This window comes from Benincasa hispida, chromosome 7 (genome assembly GCF_027475165.1).
Source record: "Benincasa hispida cultivar pf3 chromosome 7, pf3_genome.v1.1, whole genome shotgun sequence".
NCBI lineage: Eukaryota > Viridiplantae > Streptophyta > Magnoliopsida > Cucurbitales > Cucurbitaceae > Benincasa > Benincasa hispida.
Window position 1 is genome coordinate 50,993,185 of NC_143484.1, and position 26,821 is coordinate 51,020,005.

The 26,821-nt window shown below is 30.1% G+C and overlaps 2 protein-coding genes across 2 annotated transcripts; one reads left to right on the forward strand and one right to left on the reverse strand.

Moving 5' to 3' along the window:
* Window positions 1-9,003: 9,003 nt before the first annotated feature.
* RTFL17 (ROTUNDIFOLIA like 17) lies at window positions 9,004-9,402 on the forward strand. The gene has a single exon (XM_039037089.2). It carries the CDS (start codon window positions 9,075-9,077, stop codon window positions 9,207-9,209), a length of 135 nt encoding a protein of 44 aa, XP_038893017.1. The 5' UTR covers window positions 9,004-9,074; the 3' UTR covers window positions 9,210-9,402.
* Window positions 9,403-15,828: 6,426 nt separating this feature from the next.
* SOG1 (NAC (No Apical Meristem) domain transcriptional regulator superfamily protein) lies at window positions 15,829-20,454 on the reverse strand. The gene is made up of 6 exons (XM_039036858.2): window positions 19,983-20,454; window positions 18,561-18,702; window positions 17,516-17,702; window positions 16,929-17,422; window positions 16,236-16,610; window positions 15,829-16,120 (listed from the first exon to the last, which is right to left on the reverse strand). The coding sequence occupies exons 1-6, from the start codon at window positions 19,988-19,990 to the stop codon at window positions 16,067-16,069; spliced, it is 1,260 nt and encodes a 419-aa protein (XP_038892786.1). The 5' UTR covers window positions 19,991-20,454; the 3' UTR covers window positions 15,829-16,066.
* Window positions 20,455-26,821: the final 6,367 nt, after the last annotated feature.

Consider the following 26,821-nt stretch of genomic DNA (forward strand, 5'->3'; position numbering starts at 1 on the left):
GAAGAACGCTTTTTATAATTTAACAAAAAAAGAAGAAGAAAAAAAAAAAAAAGAAGAGGAAGAAAAAAGAAAACTTAGATATAAAGTTAAGGAGACACCACGTGGGGGAGTTTTGGTTTGTAGTGATGAAGAAACGTAAAGGGAAAAAACAAATGGGGAAATGTGAAATGAGATAACACAATGATAAAAGGCAAAGAAAATTAAAAGAAAAGAAGTTCACGTGCAACTCTGAACCCTTAAATTCTGACCATTCCTTGTTATGTACAAAAAAATGCTATTTGTTTACAATTTGGAATTCTTTTTTTTTTAAATAAATAAATAAAAGGTAAGAAGAATCTCAGTAAAACACCAAACTTTCTCTACTTTCACATTCAACTCTGCCAAATTTGTCTTCTTTTTTTCAAAAAATATGATTCTTTGTAATCTTTCTTCTAAAATTTTTACTTACTAAAGTTTGTCTCTTGTATGTATTCGTATGTATGAATTTTGCTTTTGTGTCAGTTTATGTTGTCTGTCTCTTTCTTTCCTTTAATTTCTCTCTGTAAATATTATTTTATTTCCACTTTCTCATATTGCTTTTTATTTCATGTTATTTTTTCTCTCTGGGTTTTCTCGCTTTAATTTTTACCTTTCGAGGTAATTTCAGTCTCTCCAAACTTAACTTGTTAGTTCTTACTCCACCATTGCTTTCATTGTTTTTTTAGTTATATGGACATATGCATACCAACCAGGGGTAAAGTAAAAAGATTAATCTTATATACAGAGGGTTAAATTTTATGTTTTTTTTTTGTCTTTTTTAATTAACTTATTTGTTCTTGACATAATTACTTTTGTAGTCTTTGAATTTTCAATAATAAGTGTATTTAGTTTTTAACACTTTAAAATAGACTCTTTTGGTTCTCAATTTTTAATAATAGGTTCTAAACATCTATGTCACCATTAAATTTTTTTTATTATTATTATTTGATATGTTAACAGGTCATATTTTATTTTTTTTTTAAAAAAAAAACTATCCTTAAAAGAAGAGAGAAGACAAGAGGAAGAGGAAGAAGAAAGAAAGACGGGTGGAGGGAGGAGAGAGAAAGAGAGATTAGAGGGGAAAAATTAGATTTCTTATTATCATTGTTATTCTTTGTTTATAGAATGACATGTAATAAAAAAATCTCTAAACGGTACCATAAATCATTTAAACTTATTTAATTATTAGGTGCAGTTATTTGTGTGCTCTCCACATCTATACCACACAAAAAAAAAAATTAAAAAAAAGATTATTTTTTAAAAAAATAAAAAATATCACGTAGCAATATTTTATTAGACTATATTTGAAATGCATTCACATAAGTGCATTCAAGGGAGCACCTAAGTTTTTCTCTTTTTTTAAAACAAACTAAAAGGGTTTATTTTAAAATCTTAGGAAAAATAAATGCACTTATTACTATAAACTCATAGACGAAAAAGATCATTTTTCATCCTTTATTTTTTCTACCATTTTTTGTGGTTAAGACATAATTCAACCTCATATTCTTGTAATAGTATTGTTAAAATTAATTAGGGGTTATTCCAATTATATTTTTCTTATAATCTTTTTCTTATCTAATTTTTTCTTTTATGTTTATTTTTTTCATTGGGTTTGTTGGTGTCTATTTATTTTTTTATTTCTTATCATGCTAATTATTCGATAATAATATATACAAAATTAATAAATATAAAAATGTTTTTAGTTTCCCTTAAAACATGTCGTATTGAATTGACGTTCTTTCACTTATTTTGCTTGAATAATTGATATAATATCTTTTTAAATTGATAGACATGGCACTTATATTTACATCAATGGAGGAGAAAATTTATTTTGACATGTATTTGAGTACATATGAGCTCTAATAGAACAAAGTTGGATATTATTTGATATGTCTAATAGGCATCGTTTGGATAAATTCATTTTTATAATCAACATTAATAATAACTTATGTATTTCTAAAAAAGATTAGGGAAAAAAAAACGCGGAAACAGAAACATTAGACTAATGATCCCTAAAATAACATTACACGAAGTCCCTAATAATCAATTTCACAAATCCAAATACCTCCAAAAAGAAGAATTGTAGTGAACGTGTGGTTTCAATATTGAAATCAGTGAGAGAGAGAACTTATAGCATTTTTTTTTCCCCTATAATAAAATAAATAAATAATAATTTTAAAAAAATAGAGAGGAGAAAAATGGGGGGGCATTAATGGAAGAGAGAGTCATTATTCATTAATGAGGGATATGATCCCAATTTGGGAGAAGCACGAGACAGGTCAGGTGCCTTGCTTTCTTCTTTTTCCTTACAAAATATCTCTCATTTCTTTTCAATCTATTTTTTCACCATTATTTCTTCCTTTGGTTTTTATATCAAATATTTTGCATTATATTATATATTTACTTCCTAATATTTAGTTCCACAACTTTTAAACCACAAATTTTAGTCTCTAATTCCATGTTTAATAACTATTTGAGTTTTTAAAATTGTGCTCGTTTCATCTCAATTTCTCCGTCACATCTAATTTCACGCATTCTTAACTAAATTTCAAAACAAAAATAATTTTTTAAAAAATATTTCCTTTTCCCCCAAAATTTGGCTCAATGTTTAAAAACACGAGTAGAAAGTAGTTAATAAAAGATGGAATGACTATTTATAGACTTAAGTTTCGTTTGGGATTACTGTAACTTTTTAAATAGTGGCAGACAACTATGCTTTTAGAAAAAAAAAAAAAACAGTTGTGAAAATAAGTAAATTAATATTTGGTAAATTTCAGCTTAAACTTGAAAAAATAGGTTAGAGTATTTGGTAATAAATACAAAAATATTTTATTTTAGATGTAATTACTAAAATAGACTTATAATCGTTTTTTAAAATTTTTTTTGTAATTTAAAATTTTAAATAATTGTTTAATATGATAAATTATGTTTGTTATAGGTTAATTTTAAATATTAATAAAAAAATTATTTAAAAAAATCAATATGGTACACTTTCCTAAAAAATTGATGCACTTGACTCATGAAAATAAATTTGAATATGTGAGAAATAAATAAATATATAAAATAAATATTCTTTTTAAAGTATAATTTGAAAACTAAATATTAATTAAAAACTTTACTTGATTTTAAAGAATTTAAAAACTAGTAGGATACTACTTTTAAAATAGACTTAAAATTAAGGTTTTTCAAAAGTGATTTTAATAGATTTAAACATATATAATTTTGGCTTTTTAATACAAGTAACCAAAAAAACAAATAATTATAAAAAAAAAATAAAAGGTTAAATATTCCATCAAAATACAAAATACAAAATTTAAAATTTTATTGGATATAAAATTAAAAATCATATCTAACAAATCAATTAATTATTTAAAAAGTTCAAAATTTGGATGGAAAGTCGAAGACTGAAGAGATCAAAATTATTACAACTTATAATTTAACCAATAAACTTCAACAATAATTTTTGTGTATAGTAGTATTTCAGGCGGTAATGTGTTGAAAAAATAGGACGACCTTTTTGAAAATCGTGTGAGTGTGAGATTTCATTTTAAACTGCCCCAAAAGCCAAGAGCCATTCTCAGGAGTTCTTATACACATATTTATAATGATAAGTAGGGGTCTAATACTAACATCAAGATAAAATAATATGAAAATATATGGGACTCATAGTACTGTCCCATATTTGAAGAATATAATATATAAAGACACCATGATTAAATTAATTATATGGGACAAGTGTGTCAGAATTCCAGGCTGATTTTGAGTCTGTTCAAAGCCATGCCAATTGCCCATGCAAATGGGTACTTAAACTAACTTTATATAATATTTTAAATATATAACCCTTTACTAAATATCTCAAGATTTGCGTCTTCCCATTTGTCATCCCTTAATTTATTACCACTACAACTCTTGTTATTTTTTTCCTCCCACCTTTACTGGGCTTCGTGATATTGACCAAAACTTTTTACTAATTCTTTTTCCACCCAAAATTATTTTATTACTAACCCTCCTTCACCTTCTTTACACCTTCTTAAATCAAACAACCATTTGACAAGTTGAGTTTCTTATTATAGTCGGTAAGATATACATTTTTTTTTATCTGAATTAAAATAATTTGTGTTTGAAGTGTAAATTATTTTTATTTCGATAGGAAGTAGTAAACACAGCAACAAAAAAAAAAGAATGAGTGAAAATAGTAAATACTGTAATAAAGAAGATTTTAAAATAATATTTACTATACTTAATTGTAGATTGTAAATAGTTGTAGAGACCATTATTATTGTTCGTGCTCCATACATGGAGCGGGCTTTAATAACTCATTCTACCAATTTTTAGTTGGTGCCTCAAACGGCCCCTAAATGTTTAATTATCAATTTAGTTTATGAATGACTAGATTTGAACTTTACTTATTGTACTCATCGATTTTTGGCAATGCATCGCTTTTTAGATTTGGGATATGATAAAGGTGCTATTAACATGTCAAAGTTGAGATGTTTGGGTGCACCTACTAATCCCTCTATCCTTTAGAATCTTGTTAAAAAAAATAAACTTTAAAATTGAGTAGTATAAGACAACGATAATTAGAATGTATTGTTTTTCTTAGGGTTTAGAGGTCAATATCTTCATACCAAAAAAAAAAAAAAAAAAAAAAAAAAAAAAAAAAAGGTGTAGTACATAAACTTTAAGGTTTATCTCTATTTAGTTTCCGAAGTTTAAAAAGTTTTCAATAGGTTTCAAACTTTCAATCCAAGGCTGTGTCTATTTGGTCCTTAAACTTTAAATAGTATCTAATATGAACTTTCAATTTTGTTCCTAATAGAAGTCATTGACCTATTCAACATTATTTCACAGATATATTAAACAAAAGTTTGGAAGTTTATATAGTGTCCCACTAAATATAAATTTCAATGTTATATCTAATAGGTCAGTTGTTTTTGAACTTTCGAAAAAGTCAAGACTTAGAAAGATGGAAAATTGAAAGTTGAAAGACTTATATAAACAGACGTGTCATTGGACTTAAGTAATTTGAATAAGGATGAAGAAAAAGGCTTAAGTTATTATTATTGTTATTATTATTTTGTTCATCTTTTAACAAAATTATTGGGAAGGAAGGAAAAATAGGAAATTGGTAAATTGTTAGGTTGGAAAGCAAAGTAAGGCAATGTTATTGGTGAATCTTAATAAATGCAAATGTATAGTTTAGGTGACATTAATTTGATAAGACGTTGATATAATTCATATTTCCCAGCTAACGAAAGAATCCGAAATGGGGAATGCAGCCAAAAGTTGCACTTTAGAACCATAATTTAAACCAGCTTTTAATTTGTCATTATTATTAGGTTGAGCTCTCAATTCGTCATCATATTATAGCCTTAATACGTGCAATAAATTCCGGAGTAAAACAATATGCTCAACTCTTTCTCAATAATTTACTTCCAATCATTATCCCTTTCTGTAAGCTAATAAGGATTATGACTTAAAGAAACTTATCTCGTTAAAATTAGAGAAATGGGTTATCTCAAACCCTAACTATACTTACCTAAGAGATATGCCTAATTACTTAATTAATTGAAAAGGCTGTGTCACCTCATAGATCCTATTTGATTAGGGTTATAAAAACAATTCAAGTTTGTTTACTTTAGTATTAAGATATTTTTGTTTATATTACCCTACAAACTAATCAAACTTTATAGGTTAGTTCAAGCTACAAAAAAGCTTACCTTCTCTTTTATAAAAGAAGGTCGATTTTTTTCTAAATATGAAGGTAGGAAATAAGGAGGGTGACATGTCACTCTAGTCCTTCTCTCTTAATACCTAACAAAAATGGCCAAAGGAAAAGAAAAGAAGAGAAAAAAGAGATGAGGAAAAAAAAATGAATGCATGGACGTTTGTCTCCGGTATTGTCTTATTCGCTAAGCTATATTTAGATTATTGGCCATTCACAAATATCTTATTATAGTGATCATAGGTATATTTAAGCTTACTAATCAAAATAAAAAAATATATATATATATTTAATATAGGTCATTTAAACTTATATTCTCATGTCAATTGAGTGGTTAAGACTTATTTAATTTCTCAAAATTGTGATAAGTTCAAATCTCGACCCATTTATGACCTGAGATTAAAAGAAACAAATCCAATTTTCTATAGTTTATTCAAAATACAAAATTATTGGCACGGAAAGCTCGTGCACATGCGTTGTTGTTGTAGATGGGCTTGCCTACCCACCCGTTTCTCTAGTTTGGTCTCTTTCTTCGAGCTGACCAACGTGAGAGTTATTTACACCAGTGTGGTGCTGAGCCAACCACACTCCAATGTCTATATTAGTAAAGGAGATGTATAGTTCAGCTGAGCATAGAGAGTAAAGTTAGTGTTCTCCTTTGGAGTTTACTTCTTCCCCTTGGGTGGTTGTCGAATAAGGCTATTTATAATGTCCTTCCTCTGACACTCACCAGCGCTTACGTGTAATGATAGCAATGTCAGAGAGATTACGACCCTCGAAGTAACAAAGCACCAAATCGAACACTACTCAATTATTTCTCGTTTAGGATATATATATCCTTCGGCTCGATTGGTCAACTTGAAACCAGAGGTTCTAATTTTTGTTCTTTTGGGATGCGTATTTTCCTATGCCACCTTCTCATTCCCGTATACGTTGTTTGGAACAATCCTTATATAATAAAAAAAGACATACATCATAACAAATAAACCAAAATATCTCTATATAATACGATGTTGGGATTGGATAGAAATAGATGAGAGCGGATAGTAGAGATTTAAGTGGGAGTTGTAGGGATCCGACAAAATTGAAAGAAAATAAAAGTGTTGAGAGGAAAAATGTGGTGGGTTTTAATGGTGTATGTCGTGAAGTGAAGAAATAAGGTATAGAAAAGGGCAAAGGCAGGTAGCGAAGAAGAAGGGTAGGTGGGCTTTGTAAACAATGCAAACATGGCGCCCTTGTTGGTTCAATGGCCGACCCACTGTGCTGGTGGTTGGTCGAGTCCTACACACACACTAATCTTAGGCACATACACCCTAAACTTTGGGGGCCCGACCTCCCCCGTGCTCTTAAATATTCTTTGTCCTCTAATTTCCTACCATAAAAACCTTTATTTTCTTTTTCTTTCTCTTTTTAAGATACAACGTATGTAAGCTTTTATCTACAAATTTAATAGTCTCTCTCTCCTATAATTTATATCCAATTATAAGTTTTGCCATGCATCTCTTTCTTTCATCATTGTCTATTGGTTTTGTTTCTCCCAACTTGTTTATTGTCTCTCTGCTTCACTCTCCAAAATTATTATTTTAGACCTCATTTCATAAGTCACATGTGTTATTTTGTTTATAATCTTCTCTTTTTTCTATCTTAAATCATTAGTTCTTTAATATAACATGCTAAAGATTTAGAAATTAGGATACTTTTTGTAATGATGGGTTCTTTTTTCTTTTTTATCAAACTTTATTTATGATTAAATGTTTTTCTTCTAAAATAAATAAATACATATACGCATTCTTCCCAATAAATAAACATATAGATATAAATTATAATAAAACATTGAAGTTATGAATGATGTTCTTTATGCAATTTTAACAATTGCCATATGTATAGTATAAACAATATTAGTTTTAGGACTACTTGTTTTTAGCCCGTGCTACATTTTCTCCGAGTTTTGACTAAAGTAATTATATTTGGTAGCACTTTTAGAATAATAATTAAGTGTATAACAATACTTTTATAGAATTGCAAATATAGCATGATAAAATTAGCAATCAAAGATAAACAAAAAAATGTAAATAGTAAGAATCAACATACATATTTATTTGGTTCACTAATAGTGTATTACCTAAGTCCACGGGGCGGACAATTTTATTAGAGAGAAATGTTCCGAATATAGAAAAGATGCGTCTTTAGGGTTAGAGAATTTATATAGTCCACTTCTCTAAATCCTATGGTCAAAATTGTAAGTAATGCAAAGATGATAGCGATTTCAAGACATTCCTACATAGCAAAATCTATCATTGATAGACTACTACTAGTGATATGATTTATCACTCATAGACTCCGAAAGTAAAATATAAATTTTGTTATATTTACAAATATTTTAAATCTAATTGCTATATTTGTTACTGTTACTTTTAAATAACATGTCGAGAGTTATCATTTTTTATTTTATTGATATTAATGTCAAAGTTGTCATTTACCAACTGGTATGTATTATGATTATGCCCAAGATTTAAAGTGCGAATGTCAAAGAAAGTATTGATAAAATATCAATACTCAACAACATTTTTAAAAAATTTAAAATTAAAATGTTTATACAGAAAAATTTTCAATTCATTCAATCCATCAAAGACGATACATAAAAATAATGATGAAATGTCTCTGATAATCACATTCAATTCTTCAATAATGTCTTTCATGAATTAAAATTAGCAGAAATTTATAATTAAAAGGGAAAAAAGGAATCTAGAATAATTGAAGCTACATACCGAATATCTCAAAATAATTCTGATAATAGACACACTGAAGAAGGGAGAAAATAAAAAATAAAAAACACCACACCTTCACACATCCAAAAAACACAACATGAAAATCCATTTCCAGAGATTTAATAATTGAGGAGAGGTGAAATTCATATTTTTCCATTAAAATCATATAGTTTTTCTTAATATAAATTAAGAAAGGGAAAGAAAACTATTGGGATCGGATGAGATAAAGAGTCTAAGGTTGGACCACATTGATACATGCAATAAATTTAAAAAAATATATATATAAATATATAATATGATTCCATAGTCACAAAAACTATATAATAAATGAAACGTGGGTCCAAAGTGAAAGCATTGGTCTCGTGGGTATGGGGGACACATGAGACTCTATCACGCTCCACGCTATGTATTTTTCAATAATAATAATAATAATAAAAAGCCAACTCATTGATGAGTCACACCCACTTGGTGTTTCTATATAAGACTCTTTCATTTCTTTTATCTCTTCTCAAACCCAACCAAACAAATCTTGAAATCTCTCTTGGAGAAAAATTAAAAGAAGAATGAAGATGATGAACAGCGCCGGCAGCAAAAGAAGAAGCTCAAGCAGAGGGCTCGGGGGAGTTGTTAGGCAACAAAGAGCGAGGCTTTACATTATTAGGCGTTGTGTTGTGATGCTTCTTTGTTGGCATGACTGAAGATCATTAAACCCTCCCGTTTTCTCTTTTTCTTTGTACATATAAGAGGACACCGCCTTCATTTGGCTTACATTTTTTTTTCTTTTCCTTTAACCCCAAATTTTGTATTCTTATTATTGCGTCCAGATTTTACAAGCCAATTAACTGTAAAAATCTTGGCATCAATGAGTATTTTGTTTATTATTATTCACTACTTCAATTGTCTTTAATTTTTATGGTGTGTTTGGATTGGATTTTCGAGAAACCCCCAATGTGCTGAGTTCTTTTCTTTTCCGTTTAATTGTGTGTGTTTGCTGCTTGTGCTTGTTGTTTATTTTTAGAAATTTTGCTTTTTTACCCTTTTCAAACTTTTGACGTTCACCACTTGGAGGATTTCGTTTTCTTTTTCTCTTGTTTCTTCTTCTTTTTTTTTTTTTTCTCTCTTTATCACTTTTTCTCTACCTTTTTCTTTTTGTATTTCTACTTCCCATCAAGACATCAAGTTTATTGGATGCTAGCTAGTGAAAGGTCTTTCCATTATTTTGATATATGTTGTTTTTTATTAATTTATTTGGGGATTCTTTTTTTCAAGATTATGTTGATTAAGAATATTAAGTTGATGTTTGGGACTCTAGAGGTTTGTTATTTTTCCTAAATTATAAAATTTTAATACTTTGGATTTGCCACTAAGTTAAGAAACACACAAGTTACACAACCCTCAACTTCCTCTGATCCATTTGTCTATATAATCTACTTATAGACTACACTTAAAACTTAAAGTTTGCAAATTCAAATTTTAAATAGCCCTTTTAAGTCTTTATTAGCCACCCACCCAAACTTAATAAGTGGAGATAAAGATATCAATTAGGATCTCAAGACTCAATAGTTTAATCTTTTACTCCCAATTTTATCGTACTAAAGTTTTTTTTTACCATTGTTTTTCTACATCGTCTATTAATTTTGATTGTGTTTTAAATTTTGAGGATAACTCTTTTTTTTTTCTCCTACCTCAATTATTACAAAGGTGTGGAATTGACGTTCTTTGGAAAGGTAATTAGTGTCTTATTCATCAAAATGTTTGAATTGATAATTTTGAATACCTAATTATAAGATAAAAAGAAACTTTATTCTACTACATATAAATATACTTTTTAAATAAAATATAAGAAAATACCACTATCAAATAGACTGTAAATAGAAATAACTCAAATTAGTTGAAAAAGTTCTGAACAATTGATATTATAAGACATTTTAAAAAAAGTGAAACTCTACTAGTCGAGAGAACTATACTGTCAAATGTTCAAATTTCTAGTCACATATCATGACTTAACTAAAAATAGAGGGAAAATTATAATTATTAACTTTATTGAATTTTCTTTTCTTTTCTTTTGTATATCATATTGATTTAGAAGATGGTTAAAGCTACACATCTTTAATTTATTAGAATCAACTAAAGGTATAATATATCTTTCAACTATATTACAATTAAAATTATCCATCAAATCAACCGATTCTTTAAAATCTTTGATGAGATTTTCAAGATCATCTTATAGAGATCGTCATAAAGGGGGAAAAAAAGTAGAAGAGGGAATTAGTTAAAAAAAAAAAAAGTTCAATGAAGAATTAACAATGATGATAATTTAGAGGGGAATTTAAGGGTAGGGCCATTAATGATATAAGAAGTGAAATTTGAGATAAGATAATCATAGGAGTTGGACTACTTTAAGTCCAAATTAACACCCCCACCTCCCCTCTTTCAATTCCCTTTTGTGCCTTTTGGACTGCTTTCCCCTTCCAACACACATAAAATAATTTAACTAATATTTATTCAATTTGTCATCTGCCTTTATATAGCCTTACACAAAATAATAATACAACAAATATAATTATAATATAATAACATTAGCTACTCCGCATGGCATAATATAATTAGACGTAGAAATCTTCTTCTTTTTTTTTTTTAATGATATTATTATTGTTGTGTCCCCAAACAAACAACACTTAATGGTTATTAAAATGAATATAATATATAATGTGCATGTTTATAGTTCCAAGTATTTTTAGGGTACATGACCTTTCAATTTTAGGGTCGTTGGTGGTCAAAAAGGGTTGTGTTTTGTGGGACTCTTCAATTATTTCACTTTTTTCTTTGTTGCATAATTAAGCCAGTTGTCTCTTTTGTGCAACCACCCATCAACCTTTTACTAATCTTTTCTCCTATATATTCTTTTTCAATTTTCCCAATCCTTCGGATTAAATAATATATTGCTATTGCTCTCCACTTTTTAGCTCTAAATTCAATTCATTTTATTTTTTTAATAAATAAAGATAAAAAAGATTTAAACCATGTATCTTTTATTTTCTAACACATTGAAATATATAGTGAGTTAGGAGTATTTTTATCCATTAATTTTCTTTTACGATTATCTTTAAAGAGAAAAGCGTAGTTTAGTTAATTATACTATAGTAATTATTGAGAATATGCTAGAAAATTAAACATATAACTTATTATAAGATTTTTAATGGGTACTTGTTTTGATCTATATTTTTAGTACAATGATTTAGATGTGGGGTTTTAAACTTTTGATATCTTGATTAAGAAGGTATGTTTTATGTCAATTGAACTATATTTATGTTGACTTGTTTTAGAAGTATTTGAAGTTATTGATGACTTGAATAAACATATACGTTAACTAATTAGATTTAGTATACTTAAATTATGAATTAAATAGTATAGGTCAATCGGGATTTATACTCAAAGTAAATCAAGTTTAAGTTTATGGGTAAAGGATTGATTTAAAATAGAACTAAAACATGCTAGCTTAAGCATATAGTTGGCTCATAAAATATCTTTATTTCTTTCATTGAGTTGAAGATTTTCATGTGTGTTGATTATAATCATTCTTTGATTTGATATATTATGGTTAATAACATTGTTCAATTAATATGAAAAGTGAGAAATTCAAATCTTCCATTAATATCGCTAAATATAACAGTTCACATACAATTTCAAGATCATACAAACCACCTTATGATAAAGATTAAAAAAAAAAAAAAAAATTTGACTACTTGTTAGTAACTTAATAAAACTTTGTATAATTACATTTATATATTATGTTGATGATGTCAGTTTGATTATGAGAGGTTGTTGAGCCCTCATATTTGCAAAGTGTAAACATGCAAAACTTGGTCAAAGTATCTGTTGATATAACTCTAAAAATAATGATGCTCTTATCCAACTACCAATATTCATTCAACCCATCACATAATATAATTCCTAATAAAATGCTTCTCAAAAAGTTTGCAACATGTCCACCACAAATCTCTTAATCATGGAATTACAAGTTTTACATTATCCCTTTCTTCTATTCATTTTTATTTCATTATTACACAAAATTATTTCTTTTAGTTTTTTATTTTTCTACAATATTTTGGAAAGTTTTGCCAGTTTTTATTTGATGTGAATGATCAATCAATACTATATTAGTATTTGACTTTCTTTTAGCAAAAATATCCTCAGTATTGATAAACAATTCCAATCACATATTTTTTTTTAATATCTTACAAACCATTATCTTCTACTTTTTTATTTCTTTAAAATAACATAATCCCACATAGAGCTTCGACATTCAGACAAACATGAATTTTCATTTTTTACAAGAAACAAAACATGATGTCGCTGGATTTTTATATTCTTAGATACATGAATTAAATATATATCGAAAAACAGTTCACTTAAATGCATCCTAATAATTAGAAATACCTACTTGCTTGCACAGATAACGTATTCGTGTTATTTCATTCATTTGATATTGATACTAATTAAATTTTTTTAAAAAAAAATGTTTATTATTCCTTTCTTTTTCTCGTTTCCTTTCAAACTCTATTCTAAAATTTTAATTTCTACCTAATCTTTCTTTAACGTACAATTAGTAAAATTATGTTCACATTAATTTCTCGTTTGCTTTCAAATTCTATTCTAAAATTTTAATTTCTACCTAATCTTTCTCTAACGTACAATTAGTAAAATTATGTTCTACCCATCCCGAAGGATGCCTCCTATATTCGAGTAACATTATTTCAGTAAATAGCAGAATCATGGATAGGGAACTATACTAGGGACCTACCTAATTTTATTGTAGAAATTTTTGGGCTCAATGATTGGACCATGCAAATTAGAAATATATTTTCTTTGATAAAGGAAGAGATTACTCGATCTATTTCCATATCACTCATGATATATATACTAACTTGGGCACCCATTTCAAATGCATATCCCATTATTAATAAGGAGGAAATAATTATTTGACTAAAAACTTATGTATCAAAATAGATAATTTGAGAGTTGGAAAACGAAGGACTAGAATTAGTATATGGATTCCTTTTATCCAGAATAGGAGGATTCAAAGAAAGGAAGAACAAGGACAATGAGGATGAATAAAGACAATAAGGTCATATTTGTCATTGCATTAACTCTGTCAAAGAACTGTTTGAAAAAAATCTTGTTTGGTAAAACGAATTTCAATTAAATCAGTTAAAATCTTTTAAGAACGGATTAATTTCACGTTGACGTTAAAAAATAGTATCTTTCTAACTTTTAGATTCTTCTAAAATCAGTTAGAATTTTTCATTAATATTTAGTTTTCAATTTTGTACTCTAAAGAGTGTTTATTTTATATATTTATTTATTTTTCACCTAAACAAATCTATTTTCTCTTTTTTATGAGTTAAATGCAATCATCTTTTAAAAAAAATATACTATATTCATTTTTTAAAATAAAACTATTTTCTTAATATTTAAAAATGAATTTATAACAAACAAAATTTATCATACTAAACAATTATTTAAAATTTTAAATTACAAAAAAAATGAAAAAAAGTTGATTATAAATTTATTTTAGTTATTATATCTAAACTAAGATATTTTTGTATTTATTCATCAAATACTCTAACCAACCTTTTAAAATTTATACAGAAATTTATCAAATGTAGCTGATTTTTCTAAAAAAAATTTGGAATGTTATAAATAATTAATATAATTGAGTAGTGTGACACGTGGTGGAATGAATAAGGTTAGAGAAAGTGAAAAGGAAATGTTATTGTGGTGTCGGGCACAGAGGAGAGTAACTGGTCTGATAGGGAAAACGACAGAACGTTAGAACGTGGTTGGTCAAAACGGCAGCCTTATCAAGTCCACGTGCGCTTCCCAATCTATAGGCCCACCACAGCCGTCTGATTCTTCTATCAAACGGTGGGCCCGCCATCCCACATCCTCCATCTTTTCATCAATCATACATGAATCCACTTCACCCAAATAATATTATTCACCACAATAACCAATACAATAATAAATTTTATATGAGATTTTTAAAAAATGAAAGAGAGGATTTGAATTATTTTAGGGTTTAAATTGATATACTATTAAGGTTTAAAGATATAAATTAATATTTTTATCAAATTTTTAATAATATAGATTTGAATTTTTTATTTATCTCTTAATAATTATTAAATAGAAATTCGATGTTCTTTTACCATTTCTCTCCTATACAACCAACAATTCAAAACTGCAAGTTATATATCATGGTAACTTCGCTTAAAAATATTCACCTTTTTCATTTCCTATCAATTCTATCTTCTTTTTTTTTCTCCTTTGAATTTTTTTTTGAAGTAGATATTCTTGTATGGTCCTGATTTATCATTATTTAAATGTTGACATCCTTAATTATACGCCTATAAGATGCCAAAGACCTTGGGTTACTTGTATCATTGTTTTCTTGAGGCTCATGTTTTATATTTTGTGTAGTCTACAAAAGTATGATGGAAATTGGAAAATAGGCCAGCTTGTGTGTATCATTAAGCATGAAAGTTTCCAATATAATATTATTTGATGTCCTGTTTAATAAATCAGTTTTGATTAATTATCATTCTAACTTGGCATTGCATAATACAAGAGTATGTACGTTCGTTGGATCGGCTATGTCTAGAGGCAGATATAGAAGAAATTAAGTTAATTTTCAAAAAAGTGAGAGCTCATGAATTTGACAAACAATTCTGAACATTCTACATACATCTTCTGTGTCTTAACCACTGAAAAGAAGAGTGTCAATGGTAGATATAGATAATCAATTCTTTTAAACTTTCCTTAATCATGTTCTTGAAATCACTCACATTCTGATGTAGTCTCAATTCATTCACATTCAACCTAAAAAAATCTAATAATTCTAGACCACCATTATCAAATCCCACAAGAAACGTTGGAATAGAATAAAAGAGAGAAGGGGACCTTGGAGTTGAATTTGAATACAAATGGCGGTGGTGGACGCAAATGCACCCATCCTATATGCCTGTCGACACGGCAAGACGCACTCGGGGCCAAGGGGACACCCATTTCTTTCAAACATCAGTTCCCTAAAGCCATTTTCTTAGCCAGCTCATGAGATTCAGCAATTTTAGGACAAAACACACACACCCTTCAACTTGTAAATTTTAGGATCAACCATTCTTTGTTTTTCTTTCTATGGACAAACCAATCAACGCTCCGCCCTTGATCACTTGCTAATAAACATCTCTACTTATGTTTTTCTTACACTTCATCTTCGTTGGCTTTGAAAATGACTTCCCAAAATCCTAAACAGTTCACTTTTCTTTACAAATGTCTTGTTCCTTTCAATGTCCCATAACAAAATTAACAATGGGTTACTCCTCTGTTTGTTACAAGCGTTTAACGAAGTCAATGAAATTTAAAACACACGAATTTACAAAGGAAGTTCGGTTTGCAATTGCTTGAAGCTCGTCGCCAAAAAATTGATCATCAAAATACATCACTTTAGAGTTCCACAAAAACAAAAAGGTTGCAGGCAGGGCACCACAGTAGTTATTTATTCTGCTGCCTTACCACCCCAAGCCAAAAAGCTTTCTTGCGAACCGAAATCCTGTTAGAATAACAAAGAAATGTCATTTTACTTTAAAGGGGAAATGGGTTGAGGTAAATGGTGTATGTTTTCAGTAAATTAATGAACTGGCTGTAGAATGGAAATTTAGACATACAAGCTGGCTAAGTCGGAACTCTGGAGGTGTGTCAAGATCGATGTTTGAAGGATCAAGGACAAGATTTTGGCACTCTTCTAGATCCTTCTTTAGATCCTCTGGTCCTAATTTTGCATATTCAGAAAAGCAAGACTTGCTCCCCGATGGGCCATGGTTAGAATTCCCATCCCTATGGGGAGACTGGCTCTGAAGGAGATCGTCACACAGAGACAATGCTTCTACAAGTTGTTGGGAATCTAATATGTTCTGTGACTCTCCTTCCCACCATTTTGGTTCTTCCTCGATGTGATTGTCATTATCGTCAATCACTTCACCGGAGCAACCATCTGGCTTGATCATACCGTTTTTATCTGAGTTCTCAAATTCTGGTGGAACCTGATTGATGATAAGCACTCATTAAAAATAGAGAACAGATGATGCATATAACAATATAAAGATTGGAACAAGAGGTGACATTCTTTTTCAATGGATGTCAGGCTTCAGTAAAATCAGCTGTTTCCAGCAACCGAGTGGAATTGAAACCTTTAAACGGAAAAATAGTAGTTTTATTCTGCATTTCAGATTCAAAACTTGCACATAATGAAAATAAAGGCCATCCGAATTCAAAATAATCCGATTCATATGCATATAGCAACCGTGATTTAAGGGTCTAGATTTATGGGAAATGTACAATAAGACACGGTTTTCATCTACCTCAGCAAGGGCACTAGTGGAAGTGATAACAGAATCTTGTTCTGGATCGGCATTCACAGATCTACTTTCAATGCGAGGAGGCTCTGGAGTTGCAGATTTCGGAGTTCGGGGATCGACTTTTATGGTATCAATGATTTCAGGGACTTCCTGTTCAATGACTTCACCCGGCTTAACATTTTGTTGCTGGTGAAATATTTTGGAAATGACATATTCCCCATCCCTCTCATCTTCCTCTGTCCCTAAGTGATATTGGTGCATAACCCAATTGGTTTTCTCAGCCCTACCTCCTTTAGCAAAGCTCATGTATAGAACCATGATCTTCTTGCACCCTTTTTGAACCCCGTCGATGACCACTGGTTTTGTCTTTCCAGTCTTATGCCAGCGAACATCACCAAAATCATCATCCGTAATCTTCCTACGCTTTCGAGTCCCAGTATTGTATGCCTTGATTGCTCTGTGAAAGAAGTGGGATACACTGCCATCTTGCTTAACACCTACAATATTTTAAACAAAAAGTTTGTAACCAGAGAGTATCACATCAAACAATTAAATTAAACCGGGTTAGGATTAGTCTTGTCATGACTGACCTGGTAATTTTTGAGGATGGGTATAACATATGCCGTCATCTTCAAAAACAGTTGGTATAAACTCATCAATGAAGGGATGCGGCCTTGAACCACCAATGCCAACTTTGGCTAGCAGATGCCATATAATTTCTTGATCAGAAGGATCAAATTTTACACCTCTAGGTAAGCCTGGCCACTCTTGAGCAACCTAGAAACAAAGAGATTTCGACTGCTCTAAGTATCAAACACGAACACGACTACAACCAAATCAGCCCAAAAAAGAGAACAATGTTATAAGCTTAAGACATAAATTTTGGAGAAATATAAACTCTGCAATATGTTAAGTACATTAAATAGTTATTCAGGTTAAGTAAGAATTACTGCTGATCTTTTCAAGATATCTCTCTCACTTGATGGATAGTATTGAACATCGGCTCTAAAATGGAAACTACGAATGTCTAAACAAAGCAAGCTTCAACTGTTCCTCATCAAAAAGAAAAAGTTGTCGTAGTGGGCATGGGCTTATGGAAGGCAGGATAATTTTATTACAAAACAAGTCCAAAATATTTCTACAGCAGCACCATCATCATTCTACCTTTCCACTTAGCGCTTGGACTTTTTTTAATATTCCAACTATAAGCTAATGTAGCTACAACATGATTAGGTATCCATCATCTTCTACACTTAGACCTTCCATCAGCTAAGCTAAATTTTCCAGCCATTGCATTGATTACAATGAGATGAGACTGAATAACAGGAGGTTGCAAGAAAGGAGAGAATGAGAAAACAGGTCATCATGGACAATGCTATTTACCAAAGTGACCAGATTAACATGTCAGCAACAAGATACAAAAGAGTGAAATTGCTGCCCTTACATATCAAACTACGTACAAAATAAGTTATACATAACACTAGAGTTGAACACTTCTGAGTGAACGTTGATTCAATTTATTGCTGTCATCACATGTTGAATTTCAGAGAGAGATTAGAATCTTAACAAAATTATAACTGATAAACTTGAACCCTCGTGACTTTCTATTAAATAAACAGTAAACAGTAGTTATACATCACTGTTATCAATTATATGTTGGCAATTCGGACAACTTTTGCTCGGGTTGCTTTTCCATTCAATGCCTCGAGGATTGCTTGTTCCAGATGCACTCTTAATTTTTGTTGCAATTCTATTGCTGTCTACCAGCCATGAAGGTCTACATAAACCAAACATAACACCAAGAAGTCAAAACCATGGGCTGTTTAGAGCTCTAATACATAATGCAAACAAGTTATACCCCATAATGAAAATAGCCATGAATCGTGAGCAAATTACAATAATTTACATGTGTACTTAAAAGCTAATCTATTTTACAAAAATAGAACCATTACAATGCTTAATTTCAATTTATTACCTCAAATTCATCCATTCAGTTACCACGCTCAATGGAAACAATTCAATTAAAAATGTATAGTCTAGCAGCATTATAAGTCTAGTGTCGTACTACTTATGCTAAAATAGTAAAATGCAGTGATGAAAAGGTACTCTTTCTAAAATGTCAACTGGGAACTTTGATGATAATCAAATATCATAATGTCGAAAATTTTCAGAGAGACTGATCTTGAATTCCTGAATCTTATAATCTACTAACTAGTACATTTATAAGCTGGCTTCCAATGAAAATTTAGTGGGTTTTGAACTTTTGATTGAATTGAATGTTTTAATCAGATTGGATGCCATTTTGAACTCATCATTAATCCAATTGTCTCCCTTCTTTTTTCATACAGATTAAATAATGTCCACCTGAGAGGAAGGAGGTACTTTACTAAATGAGCATAAAGAAAGCCAAAGTCGAGGAAAACTAGCTATGGAAAACCAATCCTATACTCCACTAAGAAACAAAGGGATATATTTGATTGAACACTGAAATCATGTTTCATCACTGAATGACTGGAACTTCTCTATCTCATATGACAATTTGTCAGGATGCGACAGTAATACAAAATTGTAGAATCAAACAAAGAACAAGCTTTTTTAGTGTCTATACTCAAGACGGTTCAAAAAACTCTACAAGAGGCACATGCTGAAAAATATATCAGGGGCATTTGGCACCAAGCAAGAAATATGAGAACAAGTTTAAGAATAAGAAGCCTCCAAATAAAGGATGTTAAGGTCATTATATGAAAATGAGAGAGATACTAATGTAAAGCTGAAAAGGGTATATCCATGGTTCTATTGTACAAAATCCCATGAACCAAGCTTCCACAAAAAAAGCCCTTTCTGAGCCTGTTAAGAGGGACAGGAAAATCGAAAACCTAACCAAGTTTAGCATTTAGGACCTCGTAAGCTTGGTTTTAAGGTAACCCCAGATAAGAAACTAACTCTATTCAGAGAAACAAATGAAGATTAGCAAAGTTAAAACAGGCCCAGATACCAGATTGCAACCATAAAGCAACAGAATGATCAGAAATTTATGAAAATGAAAGGGGGTACTACCTAGCCATGGAAGACGGCAAATGGGGAGATCGAGATCCACAAATATTATTTCTCCAATTGCAGCTGCTTCCTGTGCTTTGATTCTATACCGCGTGAGAGATTTTGAAGAAACGGTGTTCGATTGTGGGAAAATTTTGAGACCCAGTAACTGTTTGACGCGTCCTGTCACAACAACAGAGTGATGATGAAAAAAACTGGAAAGGGTCTGTCTTTTTAATTTTCCCGACACGATAAATGGAAATTTGAATAGGAAATATGGAGGAAGTTGGAAATTTGGATTAGTGGGGAAAGTTTGAATTAAAAAATAGCCGACAGTCTTTCGCCTTTGCAGTGAGAAGGGTTAGGATTCCGTGCGACTCCGTCGTATGTTTTTCTCCGGCGACTTGGCGTTGACTTGGATATTCCGCTTGTTGTGTGGTCGATGATTGGGCTTTCCACTTGATTGTGTACGGCCATTTTACAGATGCACACACATAAAAACGAATCTTGTGTTAATTATTATAAATATATTAAATTAGGACAGGTTCGTTATCAGTATCTATTGGTCATATGTCACTTATCCATTATTTCATTTAGTATTCATATGTCTCAAAATAACACACTCTATATAATTCATCTCTTACTTGCCAAATTGCTAACATTTTGTGAGTTTTGAAAAACACACATATTGATGATCAATCCAAAAAGATTAGAGAAAGTGGAGAAATTCATATTTTGTTATTTTATTTATTTTTGTTATTTATTTATTTTATATTTTTATATATTATATTATATTTATTATAATATTTATTTATTTTATTATATATTATTATTATATTATATTTTCTTCATATTCCTGTTCTCATTGTTAGACGTTGTGCTCCTCAAATTCATGATACATTATCAGCATGAGTTCCTATCGTTTTCTCGCTAAATGTAGATTCTAAGAAAACTTGGATCATTTTCATATGTTGGGTGACTCAAAAATGAATAAAAAAGATCTATGTCTGACAGACAGTGCAACTACACATACACTACTTATAAGTACAAAATAATTTTCCAAACTGACAATGTTGGAAGCAAAAATCAATATAATATCAAATTTTGCAAGCCTAATTGAAGGGTTTTGAAAAGCAAATATTATTTTGCGTAGAGGAACAAATTTTGCAATTAACAATATATCATTCTCTAGTCAATCAAAGAGAAATCTACTTAGTTTTAAAGATATATATTGCAATGGTTATCACATTGAAATTGATAGAAAGAATAATATGGAGCATTTTTATATTTTATCTACTGTCTCATATAAAAACTGTATATTGAAAGAGTTGTCTGTTTTATCTTCTGAATTATTTTATATTCATATACGAGTAATTCAAACATATGCAACAATGAACCTAACGTTCATGAATCCAAACATATTTACAATTTAGCATGACATATCATGTGATATAGGATCTATAATTATGAGGAAAAATATCAAGAATTCAAATAGGCATCCATTGAAGAGTCAGAAGATTCTTCAATCTAATGAATTATCATGTGATGCTTACTCTCAAGGTAAATTAACCATTAGACCATCACTAGTCAAAGTGGAGATTGAATCACATGCATTTTTAGAATGAATTCATGGTGATATATGTACACCTATTAACCCGCCAATTGGACCATTTATATATTTTATGGTATTAATATACACATCCAGCAGATGGTCACACGTGCACTTATTATCAAGTCGAAATCTTGCATTTGCAAGATTACTTGCTCAAATAATTTAAGTTAAGAGCATAATTTCCTTATTATACAATTAAGACCATTCATCCTGATAATGCTGGTGAATTTACATCCCAAGATTTTGATAATTATTGTATGTCAATTGAGATAAGTGTTGAACATCATGTAGCTTATGTTCATACACAAAATGGTTTAGCAGAATCATTCATAAAACGTTTGCAGTTAATTACTAGACCATTACTTATGAGAGTTAAGCTTCCTATATCTGTATGGAGACATATTATTTTGCATGCAGCGTCACTTGTATGCATTAGGCCAGTATCTTATCATAAGTATTTGTCATTATAATTAGCTTATGGTCATGAGCCAAATATTTCTCATATGAGAATTTTTAGATGTGCAGTATATGTTCCAATTGCTCCACCATGGTGTACTAAGATGAACCCTCGATGGAGGTTAGGAATATATATCGAATATGATTCCCCATCAATTATCAAATATCTCAATCCCTTGACAGGTGATGTATTTACTGCACGATTTGCTTATTGCTATTTTAATTAGATAAGATTTCCAACATTAAGGGGAGGAATTAAGAAGTTGGAAAAAGAAATTATATGGAACGCATCGTTATTGTCTCTATTAGATCCCCATACAGATCAACGTGAACTGGAAGTTCAGAAGATAATTCATTTGCAAAATATAGCAAATCGGTTACTAGATGCATTTATAGATGCAAATAAAGTAATTAAGTCACATATACCAACTGCAAATGTTCCATCGAAAATTGATATCCCAACACAACAAGTTGTCACTAATGATTCTGGAACAACCAGAAACGTGGTATACTAATGGTTCCAAAGATGAAAATCCATGAAAAATAAAAATAATTAATAGTCAATAAGACTTGGTTGGGGATGTAAATACCCATGAAGAAATTTATGACATGACTAATGAGGAAGGTGGAATACATGACATTAAAAAGATAGAACCGAACTCGTGTAGTTGTTGACAACATTTTTGCATATAATAATGCTATTGGTATTATGTCTGAAAATGAAGATTCTGAACCAAAATCTGTTGAAGAATGTTGACATAGAAAATATTGGCTTTAGTGGAAAGAAGCAATATGCAAAGTTAAACTCACTCTCAAAATGTCAGATCTTTTTACCAATAGTTCGAACACCAAAAGGTGTCAAACCTAGGGGATACAAATGGGTATTTGTGAGGAAAATAAATGAAAACAATGAGGTCACAAGATATACAGCAAGACTAGTTGCACAAGGTTTTTCACAAAAACCTAGCATTGATTATGAGGCGACGTATTCTCCGGTGGTGGATGCAATTACACTAAGATATTTAATTGGTTTTACTGTGTATGAAAGTATGGATATGCATCTTATGAATGTAGTTACAACATATTTATGGATCTCTTGATAATTATATTTATATGAGAATCTCAGAAGGATTGAAGGTACCTAAAACATATAAATCAAATTCTTAGGAATTGTATTCAATAAAGTTACAAAGGTCGCTATATAGATTGAAACAATCAGAAAAAGTGTGGTACAATCGCATAAATGGATATTTGTTGAAAGAAAAATATAAAAAAAAAATCCAATATGTTAATGTGTTTTTAATAATAAAAAAAAATCACAATTAGGATTTGTTATTATAATTGTATATGTTGATGACTTAAATATATTTGAGACTCCTGAAGTGCTTTCAAAGGCAATAGAATATCTTAAGAAAGAATTTGAGATGAAAGATCTCGGAAAAATAAAAATTTACCTTAGCCTACAAATTGAGCATTTAGCAGATGTGGTATTTGTTCATCAGCCAACTTATACAGGAAAAGTTTTGAAAAGATTTTATATAGACAAAGCACATCCATTGAACATTCCAATAGAAGTTCGTTCACTAGATGTGAAAGAAAGATATATTTCACCTCGAGATGATAATGAAGATCTTCTTGGTCTCGAAGTATCATATCTTAGTGCAATTGGTGCACTTATGTACCTTGTTAATAATACAAGACCAGATATTGCATTTTTAGTAAATTTATTATCAAGATATAGTTCTTCTCCAACAAAACCACATTGGAATGAAATTAAGCATATACTCCGTTATCTCCGAGGAACGATCGACATGAGTTTGTTTTATTCAAATAAATCAAATTTTGATCTAGTTGGTTATGTAGATTCTGGATATTTATCCGATCCACACAAAACTAGATCTCAAACAGGTCATCTATTCACATGTGGAGGAGCTGCTATATCATATCGATCAGTGAAACAAACCATAACAACTACTTCCTCAAATCATGCTAAAATTCTTGCAATTCACAAGGCTAATTGAGAATGTGTATGACTAAGATCAATGACTCGACACATTCGTGGAACACATGGTTTGTCTTCTAGTAAAAATCTTCCAACGATATTATACGAAGACAACACAATATGCAAATCTCAAATCAAATGAAGATATATTAAATAATATAGAACAAAACATATTTTACCGTAGCTTTTCTACATTCATGATCTTGAAGAAAATGACGACATCATTTTACAACAAATTTGTTCGAAAAATAACCTGGGAGACATATTTACAAAGGCATTACGTATCGTAACCTTTGAAAAACTGATATACAACATTGGAATGCGACGACTCATAGGTCCCGAATGATGTTTACATGAGGGGAGTAAATATACCTTTTAAGAATATTAAGTTATATGAAATATGTACTATTTTTCTTTCACTATAATTTTTTTTTCAGTAGATTTTTTTCCTAGTAAAGTTTTAACGAGACATATTTCATATATAATGTGCATCTAAGGGGGAGTATTATAAATATGTTAAATTAGGTGTAATGTAGATGCCTATTATCAGTGTTCATTGGTCATGCATCACTTATCCATTGCCCCATGTATTGTCCATGTGTCTCAATATTACACTATTATTGTCCATGTAATCCACTGCCTACTTGCCAAATTACCTATAAATAGTGGGAACTCTCCTTCAATTTACTTTTGTTGTTCCAATATTGGTTATCAATCCAAAAAGATTGGAGAAAGTGGAGAAATTCATATTTTGTTATTTTATTTACTTTCGTTATTTGTTTATGTTATATATTTTTATATTATATTATATTTATTTATTTTATTATATATTATTATTATATTATATTTTCTCCATATTCGTGTTCTTGTTGTACGCTGTCGTGCTTCTCAAATTCACAACATTGATTTTATTATTAGTTTTCTTATGTTTAACTTTATAACTTTTTTAGGAAAAAAATATATTTTTCAATAAATTTTGAGCCTAGTTCTCAAGTTTTATTATTTTCTAAGTTTTTGTTTGGGGCAAGGAGTTAGTTATTATAGTCCTAGGTTATATAGTTGGGTTATAATAGTTTGTGTTTATGGTGTAGATTATTTTAGTTTGGGTTATAATAATATGTATTTGAGGTATAAACTACCTTATTTTGAGAAGGAAATAGTAAACATTGTAGCAAAGAATAAAAAAAAAAGGATGAATGTAAAATAGTAAAAACTGTAGCAAATAGTAAATACTGTAGTAAACGGGGGTGTTGAAATAGTGTTTACTGTAGTTAGGTTGGAGTTTTGAAATATTATTTACTCTACCAAGAGGAGGTTATTATAGTCTTAAGATAGTCCTTCCCCTAAACACCCCCTATATTTTTTAGTACTTATTTTTTTAGTTTGATTTCATTATAGTCATTAAATTTTACAAAGTTACAATTTTATTCTTAGGGTTTGAATTTTTAAAATAACATTTAAAACTATAATTGTTAAAAAAAAACAACATTTAAACTAACTAGTTGGAACTACTTGCGTTGTACGTGTTTCGTAAGGTTGAAAATGATATGTAATAGAATTTTATTCTTCTATTTCTTCCTCTTCTCTCCTTTGTCCTCTCTTCTTTATCTCCATTTTCTCTCAATGTCTCTCATTCTCTTTAATTAAAAAAGATGATGAAATTTTCTCGGTTTCTTTCTCTTTTGTCAAATCTCTCACTTTCTCTCTCTCTATATATCTCATTTTCTTTCTCTCTCGTCCCCAAAATTAACCGAACCCATTTTGGCAGAAGCAAAACAATGGCAGAGAGATTACCATTATCAAATCCATCTCTGATCATAAAGAGAGAGATGAATGGAAGGAAGAATGTGTATGAGATAGATACCTATTATTTGATTTTTTTATTTTTTTTTAGACTTCAAATTCTCTTCTTTTTTTTTTCTTTCTTTTATTTTTTTAAGCCCTCTCCCTTTTTCTATATCACACTTTCTTTCTCTCTTGTCCCAAGAAAGATAAAGGGAGTTTGGAACTTCCATGGAAGTGAAAAATCTTCACCAAACTAAAACAATCTATTAACCCAATAAAGAAAAACCAAAGACTATATATAAACACACCCTAAGTTTTCTCCAAAAATAGAGAAAAAAAGTAAGAAACTAAGATTAGCGAAAAAAAAAGAAAAACAAGAGAGAAGATGGAGGTGGAGGAGAGAGGACAAGAGAGGGAAGAGAAATGTGAAACCTGGATTTCAATTTCCCTACTTAAGCATGTAATTAAGGGAAGGAAAATTTCTAAGTGTTTGAATAAGTTTGTTAAGTAGCTTTGAGTTGAGCCTTAGCTAGTAAAATTTGGCTATATATGAAGTAAAAAAAAACTATGTATTTGGTGTTAGGAAACATTAACGCATGAGGCTCTAATGAAACTAAGTTTGTAGAGGTTATAAGAGATTAAGCATTGAAGCCAAGGGCAACCATGCGTTGATCTTGTGAGGTATGGACGCATGTTGGCCGAAGCATTGGCAAGAGACACTGCCCAAAGATTACTCATGCATTGGGATGATAAAAGACTGTATGAGCGAGAGCCAGAGGGCTAGACAATGAACGCAAGGTGCTGGGTGTTGAAATGTTGCGCGCACAGATGATCGTGTAGCTACATGCGGTGCTAAACGATGCGCTAGACGAAAGCACTACACGATAGGCGATGGCGCTACAATAAGCATAAGCATTAGATGATAGCACTAAACGATGAGTTTGGGCGCTAGAAGATAAGCGTAGATGCTAGACGGTGCGTTAGGCACGAACGTTATACAATAGA